General features: G+C 38.2%; 1 protein-coding gene across 1 annotated transcript in view; it reads left to right on the top strand.

Moving 5' to 3' along the window:
* VPS8 (VPS8 subunit of CORVET complex) overlaps window positions 1–12,766 on the top strand; it is a 300,926-nt gene that overhangs the window by 6,608 nt on the left and 281,552 nt on the right. Inside the window, exons 2-4 of the mRNA XM_068987935.1 lie at window positions 2,898–3,135; window positions 3,921–3,989; window positions 9,788–9,918. Of these exons, the coding sequence (XP_068844036.1) occupies window positions 2,983–3,135; window positions 3,921–3,989; window positions 9,788–9,918 (353 nt within the window). The 5' untranslated portion in view covers window positions 2,898–2,982. The remainder of the gene's footprint in view (window positions 1–2,897; window positions 3,136–3,920; window positions 3,990–9,787; window positions 9,919–12,766) is intronic.

Raw genomic sequence — 12,766 nt, 5'->3', positions numbered from 1 at the left:
CAGATGCATAATTGGTGTTGATATGTATTGAATAAATGACCTCCTTTTCTGCAGAATGGGATGGGGTAGAGGTGGGGAATATTGCTTAGCCTTATTATGCATTGTTTAACGAACAGCGGGAGTGGCTCTTCCTTACCAGTTGCATTTTGGTGCATCTTGGTGAAGGACCCTGGCTGTATTGTGCAGTCTTTGTTACTAGGGGCTTTTTTTATTGACAGCCTCCACAGGAAGCAAATAGTTTGAAAGAGCTTTCCCCAGAACAAGAGGTGATGCTCTGGGCAAGCAGCACAAATGGTCACAATATTTCATCTTACAGATATAGAAATAGAGGAGCTCAGAAAGGGTAGACTGATTGACCATGGTCATAGATAGGAACTGGTAAAGTCCAGATTCAGATACGATTTTAATTGACTCTTTGGTCTATATTCTTTCCAGTTTGCCACCATATTACACTAATAGGAGCTCGGTGAAGTGAAGGTTGAAAATGAAGTAGGGTGGCATGGCAGGGTGACATTCTTTTTTCAGAGAATGCTTGATTTCTTGAAACTTCTTCAGCCTGGTATTGGAGTTCACAGATGCTGAGCTGTTTTGAGAACCTCTTATTAACTCCAGATAGAAGAGAGAAAAAGAGCCAGGAAAAAATTGTTTTCCTTTCAGAGTTATTTTGGGGACACAAATGTGAAGAATGAAACGTTTTAGGTTATAGAGTTTAAAGTTTTTGTTTTTGTTACGTGGTTTTTTCCACTATCTTAAAAAATGTATAAGAATAAAACTTAACTGTCTTCGGGAAACACTGATTGTGAATATTTGTGCATATTTGTAGGCACCCCTTGACTAATTGAAATCATTTTTGCTAAGTGGTACAAATAAGAGGGAACTTTATTGAGAAGTAATTTGTCATGAGCCAATTCATTCTTCCTTGAAGAAAGGCTCATAAAGGCTAATATTGCTCCTGCCTTTGGCTTATTGCAAAAGGAGAAGTACATTTAGTACCCGAGACTGGAAAGATACTTTCAAATGTTGCCAGACACAGAGTACCCTCAGTTATGTCTTCTAGGAATGTAGTCGATAGCATGTGTTTGTAGGCCAGAACCTCAGAGTCTGTCTTCTGTGACACGTGAAAGGAATTAATCTGTTTGGTAATACACAAATATACTAGCTACACAAATTGGTTTCAGCTCTTGAAAATCAGTCTTCATGAGTCTATGTCTTATGCATAGAATTTACATTAAGCACTTAAAAATGAGCCAGCTCGTGCTGCTAAGTTGCTTCAGTCGTGTCTGACTCTGTGCGACCCCATAGATGGCAGCCCACCAGGCTCCCCTGTCCCTGGGAGTCTCTAGGCAAGAACACTGGAATGGGTTGCCATTTCCTTGTCCAATGCATGAAAGTGAAAAGTGAAAGGGAAGTCGCTCTTAGCGACCCCATGGACTGGAGCCAACCAGGCTCCTCCGTCCATGGGATTTTCCAGGCAAGAGTACTGGAGTGGGGTGCTGTTGCCTTCTCTGAAAAATGAGCCTAACTAGATAAAATTGTCAGTGAGTTTTGGGCATGTTATTTTTAAAAGAACAATAACAACAACTAATTCTCAACTCCTTTTAAGAAAATTAATTCTTTCAGTGGCTCAGTGGTTGTTAGCTTTTTTTTTCTGCCTTCACTTCAAGTAAGGAATAAGAGTGAGAGAAGTTTGTCTGGTGGGGAAGTTTGGTGGTACATGAGCACTTAGTTGCTCAGTCACGTCTCTGACTCTTTGCGACCCCACAGACTGTAGCTCGCCAGGCTCTCCTGTCCATGGGATTTCCTAGGCAAGAACACTGGAGTGGGTTGCCGTTTCCTTCTGCCGTCTGCGGGCAGTATATCATTTGAGAAAGCTTCCTACTGAGAATTAGTGCTCATGGGGTACCTTGGGAAACACCTAGCCTAGAAAACAAAATTACCTTTAGTTTTATTATTATCATTACTGCGGCATTGTTTCTGTTTTCATATTTTTGGTTTTTTTATTGTATACAGGCAGAGCTAAGTGATAAACGTTTTAAAGTTCGGTCACTTGTATCCTAATTATTAACAAAAAACATGTAAGGGCAAATTTAATGGTTAAACTATATATATTTTTTTCCTGAGTATATTTTTAGTTTTTCAGAAATTTTGCAGACAGTTGTTTTCTAGACAGTTTTTTTTTTTTAAATAAAGCAGATTCTGTTTCTTTTTGATATGGTAGTGTATCATTTAGAGCTGTGAGAAAACAAAAATTGCATACATTTCTTTTTCTTTACTGTCTCTGCATTCCCTTAGCTAGCCTTCTTTCTAGAAATCTCTGGTCAGCTATGGCGTTATTTTACACTGGTGTCATTGTTGCCTCCCCTAATAGAGCTGAGCCTTTAGATTTGCTAGCGTCCTGTTAAGTGACTTGCTACCCGTTCTGGGCCCTCTGTGTCTACACGAAGTTTCCCTTAGAGGTCTCTGGCCCTGTCTGGATTTTGATGACGAAACTGGTCTATATGCTTGTCTTCACGGAGAACTGGAGATCTGTTCAAGTTTGGGAATGTGAAGAAGGGGTTAACTGCAGATTTCGGCACCAGTTACCCTCTTGTTCTTAGGTACATAAATCTGATTGGTACCAGGTCTAGTGGTTGAGCTTGTCCTATGTCATCACTGTCACCAGATTTAGGACTTTGGGTGGTGGGCCATTTCCCAGACTCCTAAGTCAGATAGTCCTCCTTTGTGCTCCCATAAAAACCCTCCCCCTCTGTATCATAGCTTGTACCCTAGGATATGATTTCTCTTTGTCTATAATCAGATGATTGAGTGAAATCAGTTTCCACAAAAGTCTGACCCAGTAAGTGTTTGGTATGTCCATTTGAGGAAATCTAAGTAATATATTTTTTCTTTTTTGAAAGGAGATCATCATTCAGTTCATCATGATCTGAGGCCAAAAAACAAAAACTTGCTTGGATTGACTGAATACAGTGATTAAAAGTAAACATGGAAAATGAACCAGACCATGAAAATATGGAACAAAGCCTCTGTGCCAAGACTACTGATGAGGATCTGAACAAGTCTTTCAGTCTAGAAGCTTCACTTTCAAAATTCTCTTACATAGATCTGGACAAGGAACTGGAGTTCAGAAATGATCTGGTAAAAATTCAACTTTTGTCAAGTGATGATGTTTAACCAAAATGTTGCTTAGAGTGCATTTTATAATTCAAAGACTCTAAATTCATCATTTTTGCATAGATTAATAGGCATCTGTATACAGTTTTATGAAACAATACTCTTCATTTCTATAGCTGATTATAGTTTATAAAACACTAATATATATTCTCCTTTGAGCTTCACAGTGCTCTGATACTCCATTTTACAGGGGAAGAAACTGAAGTGCAGCTATGTTAAATGATACCTCTATCATAGTGCTAGTGGTAGACTTAGAGTTCTTGTGCAGTGATTTTTTTTCCTCATTGATCTGATATCAATAGGTTTTTGTGACAATATGAATATTTAATAACAAGTTGTTTGACCTAATCATCCACCACCATAATTTATGAAATAATTAGGAAATTCAGTGTCAGACCTTTGTATATCTCTTATGACTTAGAAGTTTAGGGTTTGTCGCAAGAAATGCTGTTTTGTTTAAGAATGCAGATGCCAAAGCCCTTCAACAGAAGCTTTCTGGAAAGGATTGTTAGGATGTTGTCATCAGTGCGTATTTGTCCTTGATAAACTGAATATGTGGATAGAAAAGGAAACAGTTCTGTAGTTTTTTGACCTAACCCTTAATGTCATGAATTATTGAGTTGGCTTTCCGTGAGAAGAGTTTGGTGGTCTGTTTGTCTTCTAATGGATAATGGTTCAATTAAAACATGCTCCCAATTATAAGAGGGAAAGCATTATTATGTGAGTATTAATTTCTTTTCTCTATTTAGATTGATGATAAGGAGTTCGATATTCCTCAGGTTGATACTCCTCCGACACTGGAAAGCATACTAAATGAAGTAAGTATATATTAACAGTCGCTGTTTTATCATGTTGATTTGAATACTTCCGGGTTATAGTGTATGTTTCCAGATCTGCATTGTCCAGTAAGGGAGCCAACAGTCACATGTGGCAATTTAAACTGATTACAGGTAAAGAAAAATTAAAAATCCATTTGCTCAGTTGGACAAGGGACACTTCAAGTAATTACATGTCACATGTGACTAGTGGCTATTGTAGTGGACAGCATAGATACCAAGAGTATTTCCATTATTGCAGAAAGTTCTAGATTGTGAGCTTTTCAGGGGCAGAAGCCATGTCTTGTTCATCTCTATGCCCAGGATAATACCTCATACTTGGGCCGACTAAAGAAGTGTTTTATTAAGTGAGTTGAAATACTAAATTCATGACACTTTTGAGATTTGTATTATGTTTTGACAATGTCATCTCTACCAGTGATATTCAAATAGCTTTGCCTCAGGAGATATAAAAGCTTATCCGCAGCCTTGTAATGCACTTCATCACCCTTCTATATAAAGAAAATGAAGCCGCTATAGTTTATCTTGTGAATACCATCTCAATTAAAAAGTTTCTCAGAGCTCTGAAATGATGTTACCTTCTGAATTAGCAGATCATAAAGTCTATAAAGGAGCTCTTTGGAAGCACATGTTGATGAAGTGTGCTGGCTTTTTTGTACCCTGCATCTGCTGACAGTTCTTCACCTCAGTCTTCTTGATCTTTTAACAACTTGCTTAAGACTCCCATTGGAAGTTTTAGCTCCTAATTTAAGAAAGATTTTAAAGAATCTGTTTCAGATCCATAGTTAGGTTTTGTAAAAGATGATGCAAAGATTCCTCAACAGAAATGCCCACTGGCCCCATAGGTGGGGTTGGGCCCTGGTTTGCTTTTTTTTCTGCTCTGGTCCCTTTATTACTTCTTTATCTATACTTTCAGGTTTATAGGCAGTACTATCTAGGATGCAAACTACTTTCTCTGTGAATTACATCTTTTGTTCTTTTAAAATATCAGCTTGATATCGCTGTTTCTTTGAATATATTTTTAAATGTTATGCTCGATCTGTATTAAGACTTGAGCATTTATAATTTTGACCAAGAAGGCTTTGGTCAATGAGAGACTATCCTGTTAAAGTCATATTTATTTATTGCTTTCTAATAGAGAGGAAATCTTTCATTTAGAGATGAAGAGATTAATTTGTCAGTTTTCATAACATGATGTTAATCACATAATTATTTCAGTTACAAAGTGAGAACTAAAAATAGTCTTAGGGGATGTGTACAAAGCCCTGTTTCTACATCTTTGTACAATAATGTCAAAGTAATGCTCTTATGAATGAGGCTGTAGTTTATAATGAAGGAAAGCTATCTTTGCGGAATTTACATACCTACTAGTATCAGCAAGTATAATAATCACTAGTGGTTAACTGAGATGATGATACTGTTATCTTCCTCACTAATCTGGGTGCCTTGTGCATTTGGGTCACAGTGTTAAATACTGCGATTATGAAGTGCTGTGTGATTGTCTCTGATTTTGAGAGAAAAATAGGACTGGAAATTGGCTGGCTGTCACACCACCAGGGAGCTCAACAGGTGGACAAGTGAAAATAATTTAAATTGTAGAACATGAAGACTAAAAAGGGAAGAAGTATTGAGTGATTTTAAGAAAGAAAAGGGACAAAAGTAGAAAGTGTAAATAAGCACTTGCTCCAGGATATGTGGGTGCATATATCCTATAAAATTCATAAATAAACCTGAAGAGATGCTGGGAAGAAGTGGCCATCTATTTTACAGAAAGTTGGAGATTGCTGAGACATGCTAAATCTCAGAACTTAGATCATGAAATAATGTTACTGGGCCTTGGCATCCTTTGAAACTGTGCTACTTCTGAGGTTTTTAACCTTGAAATTCCGTTCTCTAATAATAATCCTCCCCCATCCCTACATTCTCTTCCTTCCATTAAACCTCCTCTTTGCGCTCCTTAGGACCAAATCTCTTGATTCTGTTTAGTCCCCAGTGTTTGAGAGTAGCCCTGACTTCAGTTCTGCTGTTGGCTCATGCAGCCGGATATTTCTTTTGGACTTTTAATGGAGATACCACATATATAAAGAAAAAGTGCACAGGTCATAAGTGTATAGCCTGGTGAATTTTCACAAACAGAATTCTTCTTGTAACTGGATTCCATCTGAAGAAATAAAGCATTGCTAGCACCCCAGAAACTCCTCTTGTGCTTCTTTAGTATCGAACCCAGGATAATCACTGTCCTGACTTCTACTAGCATTGATTGGCTTGCTGGCTTTGAACTTCATAAAAATGGGATTATACAATATATGCTTTTGTGCATCTGACTTATTTCCCTTAATATTGTGTTTTTAGATTCATTTGTATTTTCCTGCATGTAGTTATTCATGCATTCCCTTTGCTGTGTAAAATACATACCATTTTTTATTCATTCTGCTGTTTATGGGAAGTTTTATAATATGCAGTTTCTGGCCACTTTGACAAGTGCTGCTGTAAATACTCTTATTCATGTCTTCAGGTACCTACACACGTGTACACACACACACATTTCTTCTGGGTATGTTCCTCAGAGTAGAATCGCTGCATCGTTAGATATGGGCATGGTCAGATACGGGCTTTGGTAGATACTGCTACAGGTTTCTCAAAGTGGTTGTGATAGTATATGCTTTCTGCAGCAATATATGGATATGGTTATATGTATAACCTGATATGGTTATATATGATATTATCATATGTATTTCCATATCATATATGGTTATATATATATACACACACACCATATCTTCATCAACTTTTTAATTTTTCTCTTTTTCACTTTAACCATTCATACCTAACAGGTGTGTAGTAGCATCACATCAGAGTTTTAATCTCAATTTAAGATTGATGAAATTGTGTTCCTTGACATATGTTGTAGCCTTTTGGATATCTGTTTTGTGAATTGCTTTTTCATGTGTTTTGCCCTTTTTCTGTTGAGTTGATTTTTAAAGTATTTTTAGGAGTTCTTTATATGTGATGTATCCAAGCTTTCTATTAGATGTATGTATTGCAAATATCTTCTTCCATTCTGTGGGTTACTCTTTCCCTCAGTTAATGGTTTCTTCGGAGGAGCAGAAGTTCTTAGCAGTAGTTCAGCTTACTAAGTTTTTCCATTTTTGTTAGCTTTTTGCTGCATCCTATTGAAGAAAATTTTGCAAATTTCAAGGTTATGTTGATGCCATCTTATTTTAAAATCTTTATTGTTCTACCTTTTACATTAGATCCGCAGTTCATGTAAAATGTGTGTATGTGAGGTATGTGGCAGCAGCACTTACTGAGCACCGTTTTCTGTGGTGTCACTTTTTGTTTTAAATCAGGTGATCGTATATGGTGGGTGTGATTTCATTGGTCTTTCTGTACTGGCCCCAATATCACAGTCTGTTTGAACCTTTATAATAGGTCTTGATATCCAGTAGGTTCAAATCTTCCAGCTTTGTTGTTCTTTAAGATTGCCTTGCTTATTCTTAGTCTTTTGCATTTCTACGTAAGTTTTAGAATCACTTTATTGGTTTACACACACACATACCAGGTGAAATTTGATAGGATTGTGTAGATTCTACACATCAGTTTGTGAGAATTGATATCTCTACTCTGTAGCTTCCATGGTGGCTCAGTTGGTAAAGAATCCACCTGCAATGCAAGATACCCTGATTTGATTCCTAAGATCCCTGGAGGAGGGCATGGCAACCCACTCCAGTATTCATGCCTGGAAAATCTCCATGGACAGAGGAGCCTGGCAGGCTGCAGTTCATGGGGTCTCAAAGAGTCGGACACAACTGAGCGACTAAGCACAGCACACACCGTGAAGCTAGTAATTTTAAATTCAGCCTCACTGATACCCTTAATTATCTTCCTCATTTTTTTCCCCCTACTTAATCCTGTAAGCCCTCAACCCTGGCTTAATTTAGCTAATCTATTTTCTTTAATTATATCCCTGGGCTGCTTAAGAAAATCAAATAAGATTCTGGCTGACTTTCTTGCTTAAGACCTTGGTTCTGCATTTCATTTATGAGTTGTTTCCGTTCCCTTTCCCTAAGGCAGTCCTTCCATTCTTGCACAGCTCTCAAGTAACACAGTGCTCCTTGCAAACCTTCATCCTGTTCTTAGCACTCCATTTGTATGTGGAGATATCTGAAAAACAGTTGGAAATGTGGCCTAAACCTCAAGAGAAATGTTGGTACTAAAGATACAGATTTTGGAGTCCTGAGCGTGACATGGTATTTGAAGCTATAGGTGTGGGTTAGCTTGTTCATACAGAAAGTGTGTGAAGTAGCAAGAGCCAACATCCAAGAATATAATCCTGGGGAACAAAATCACTCAAAGGTTGCACTGAAGAGAAAGTAGAGAACATGACTAATGGAAGAGACCACATAAGTTGAAGGAACAGTAAAGAGAAGCATTGGAAACTAAGGGAAGAGAAAATTGCCACAAGTGAGGCTTGGTCAGTGGTATTACTTGATGCGTAGGGGGCAGTAGCATGCTGAAGGAACATAGGCTGGCAGAGTTGACTGGTAACTTCAAGAGTAGTACTCAGTAGCCAGTAATGGGTCGAGAAAGTGGAGTGTGGCCTGCGGTCTTAAGAACGTGGATAGAAATAAGGGAGAAGGTAGTCCAGCTGAAACCGAAGGTATGATCAGAACTTTTTTCTCTAATGTCTGCTGCCTAGAGTCAGCTTGTTTGAAGCTAGACTTATTTTGCTTTATTTCCTATTCTTTCTTATCTCAATTAGTAGTATTACCTTTTGCCTAGTTGCTCTAGCTAGAATCCTTGGAATCTTTTTGACTTCTTTCTTAAACTTAACCCCCTCTGCCCCCTGCAAAACACTGTTTAAATGGTAAGCAGGAATCTTTAATGACCTCAGTAATGTCTCCTTATTCCTTCTCTTGGCCCCTTTGGCTGCATTCCTAGACTGAACTCTTCTCTCTTTCCTTGACATTGCAGTAGCCTTTTCCTGGTTCTTATTAGTCTCCGTGCCCCAGTCTTCCCCTCTACTCTCATTCATCTTCATTCTACCCCATTTATCTTCTTATACATGATTCTCATCATGTGTTGATTTCTTAGAGATCTTGCCTTCCAGCTGCCTGCGGTATACAGTACATTAATTTATTAAGTAAATGAGTACTGATTGTGTGTCCGGCTTTGTACTAGGCACTAGGAATGCAGTGGTGAATGTGGGACCTCCTGTCACCTAGCTTAGTGAAATATAAAGCTTTTTACTATGTGGGTCCCAGCTTATGTTTCTAGGAGCATCTCCAACTCCTCCTTGTATACTCTGCTCATCTTAGACTACTTCCTTTTTCATCGGCACAATCCATATTATGAAATCACTGTGTTTGCACATGCTGTTGCCAACCCAGAATGCCTTTCTTCTGTTTGTCATGTTTATTAAGGCATACTATTTATAGTCAGGTGGTATTTATTTTCTTCAGTCAGCCATTGGCTGTTACCTAGTAAAGCACCTAGACAAGTTTGAATATGAAGAAATATTTGGCAACTAAAAGTATAATCTGCATAACTGCTCCTACTTTCAGCTACAAGAAATAATTTTTTGGAGTGAAAAAAGTAGGGAGAGATATCTAGAGTTGAAATGTAATTCTGTACTGTGCTTCTCTGGTCAATAGCAATGCACAGAAAAGGGGTGGAAAACAGAGTAAGCATATGTTTATTTGGAGAAACCCATTAATGCCTGTTTGACTTATAGAGTATTTGGACTTTTGAATTTATGTATCCATGTTCTTCTAATTTAGACTGATGATGAAGATGAATCTTTTGTTCTTGAAGATCCTACATTGTTAAACATTGATACTATTGATTCTCACTCTTATGATACTTCATCTGTGGCAAGCTCAGATAGTGGTGACAGGACCAACTTAAAAAAGTAAGTATTCTTTTTTTTTTCTTTAAAGTTGAAGTATAGTTGATATACAGAGTTGTGTTGATTTCTGCTGTATAGCAGGAGTGACTGAGTTATACATATACATACATTCTTTTTCATATTCTTTTCCATTATCCCAGGATATTTCCAGTATCCCAGGAGAGTGAATGCCCTGTGCTGTACCGTAGGACCTTGTTGTTTATCCATTCTTTATGTAGTTCTACTAACCGCAAACTCCCAGTCCATCCCTCCCCAACCCTTCCACCCACTTGGCAATCGCAAATCTGTTTTCTTGTCTGTGAGTCTCTTTCTGTTTCACAGATAGATTCATTTGTGCCATATTTTAGATGCCACGTAAAGGTGATATCATATTGGTATTTGTCTTTCTTTTTCTGACTTAATTCACCTGATGTGATAATCTCTGATTGCATCCATGTTACTGCAGATGGTGTTATTTAATTCTTTTTTTTTTTAATGACTGAGTAGTCTTCCAATGTATGTAGGTACCACATCTTTATCCATTCATCTGTCATTGGACATTTAGATTGTTTCCATGTCTTGGGTCTTGTGAGTAGTGCTGCTGTGAACATAAGGGTGCATGTGTCTTTTTGAATTATAGCTTTGTCTGGCTGTATGCCCCAAAATGGGATTGCTGGATCATATGGTAATTCTATTTTTAGTTTTCTGAGGAACCTTCATACTGTTTTCAACACTTGTAGACTTTTTAATGATGGCCATTCTGACTGGTGTGAGGTGTTATCTCATTGTGGTTTTGATTTACATTTCTCTAATAGTTAGTGATGTTGGGCATCTTTTCATGTGTTTGTTGGCTATCTGTATGTCTTTGGAGAAATGTCTGTTTAGGTTTTCTGTCCATTTTTCGATTGGTTTTTCTTGTTGTTCTTGAGTTGTATAAGCTGTTTATATATTTTGGAAATTAAACCCTTGTTGGGTGTATCGTTTGCCAATATTTTCTCCCATTCTGTAGGTTGTCTTTTCATTTTGCTTAAGGTTTCCTTTGCTGTACAAAAAGCTTGTACATTTGATTATGTCCCATTTGTTTATTTTTGTTTTTATTTCTTTTGCCTTGGGAGACTGACCAAAGAAAACATTGGTACTATTTATGCCATAGAATGTTCTGCCTATGTTCTCTTCTAGGAGTTTTATGGTGTCGTGGCTTATGTTTAAGTCTTTAAGCCATTTTGAGTTTATTTTTGTGCATGATGAAAAGGTGTGTTCTATCTTCATTGTTTTATATACATCTGTTCAACTTTTCCAGCACCACTAAGCTGAAGAGGCTTTTTTTCCCCCATTTTATATTCTTGCCTTCTTTGTCGGAGATTAACTGACTGTAGGTATATGGGTTTATTTCTGGCTCTCTGATAAGTATTCGTTTACATCACACTTGTATACAATATGGTCTGCTGAAGCCCTGCATGGAAAGTAGTGGAAATGAAGTGCTTGTTAGACCTTGAAGATTTTGGTACTGCTGAGAGGAGAGCATAAGAAGGTGGGTACCATGCCAGTCTTCTGCAGCTCCAGGCTGTGTGCTCAGTCACTCAGCTGTGTCTAGCTCTTTGCATGGACTGTAGCCCACCAGGCTTCTCTGTCCGTGGAATTTTCAGGGAAGAACACTGGAGTGCCATGCCATTTCCTCTTCCAGGGATCTTTCCCGACTCAGGGATCATCTCCTGTATTGGCAGGCGGATGCTTTACCACTAATCCCACCTGGGAAGCCCCCAGTAGGAAGCCAAGTATAGCCAGGGAGTCCCAGAAGCAGGAGAGCCTTTAGAGGGCGCACACATCAGACCTGGAGCAGTGTCCGTGGTGGAAATGTGGAGCTGTGTGGGAAAGGTGGTGGGAATCACCTCACCAGCCGTCTGTTCCCTCCACCACCTTCCTCCACCTTCTGTTCCCTCCCTCCTTCCTCCACCACCTTCCTCCCGCTGTCTAAGGACAGCGCCAGCATTTCTTCATTCCCTTGGAGTGGGTTCAGAGGAGAGTTGCAAAGATGATTAAAGATTTGGGAAAAGGACTTCTAACCCTAAATAGCTTCATTTTGGCTGCTTTCACCTTCCACATTCTTGGAGAGCACATGAAAAGGAAGGAGAAGTGGAGGAAGCATAATGTAAATGGTTTATTGAATTCATGTGTAACTTTAATGTTGATAACTTGTCGGTGTATTTTTCTTCAACTTTTAAAATTTTGCCCGTACCAGGGCTGTATTCTTTAGGTTGTCAACTCTTGTGAAATAGGGGCCATGGCTGGGTATATTAACTTGTTCATCAGTTTTTTCTACAACTGAACTTTGTTCTGCTTTATTGAGATATAATTGACATACAGTACTGTGTAGATTTAAGGTATACAGTGTAATTCTTTGATATGTGTATATTATGAACTGATTAGCACAGAAAGGTTGCTTAATGCCTTTATCACCTCACATAATTATAATTTTTTTCTGGAGTAAGAAAATCGAAGATATACTTTCTTAGTAACTTTCAAGTATATAACAGTGTTAATGGTAGTCACTACACTGTACATTAGATCTCTAGAACTTATTCATCTTAAAACTGTAAGTTTATACCCTTTGACTAGCATCTCTGTATTTCTCCCAGCCCTTGGATATCACTATTCTAGTCTCTGTTTCTATGAGTTGCTTTTTAAAAGGTAGTGATTTTGTTTCTTTTGGGTGTACAACCGAGAAGTGGGATTGCTGGATCACATGGTAGTTCTATTTTTAATTTTTTGAGGGACCTCCATGCTATTTTCCATCGTGGCTGCACCATTTACATCTGTACCAACAGTGTCCAGGGACACTGTTGCATCCCCACCAACTCTTTTCTTTTGTGGT

Source organism: Capricornis sumatraensis, chromosome 1 (genome assembly GCF_032405125.1).
Source record: "Capricornis sumatraensis isolate serow.1 chromosome 1, serow.2, whole genome shotgun sequence".
NCBI lineage: Eukaryota > Metazoa > Chordata > Mammalia > Artiodactyla > Bovidae > Capricornis > Capricornis sumatraensis.
Note: the sequence above shows the minus strand (reverse complement) of the source record. Positions and strands in the feature narration are given on the sequence as shown.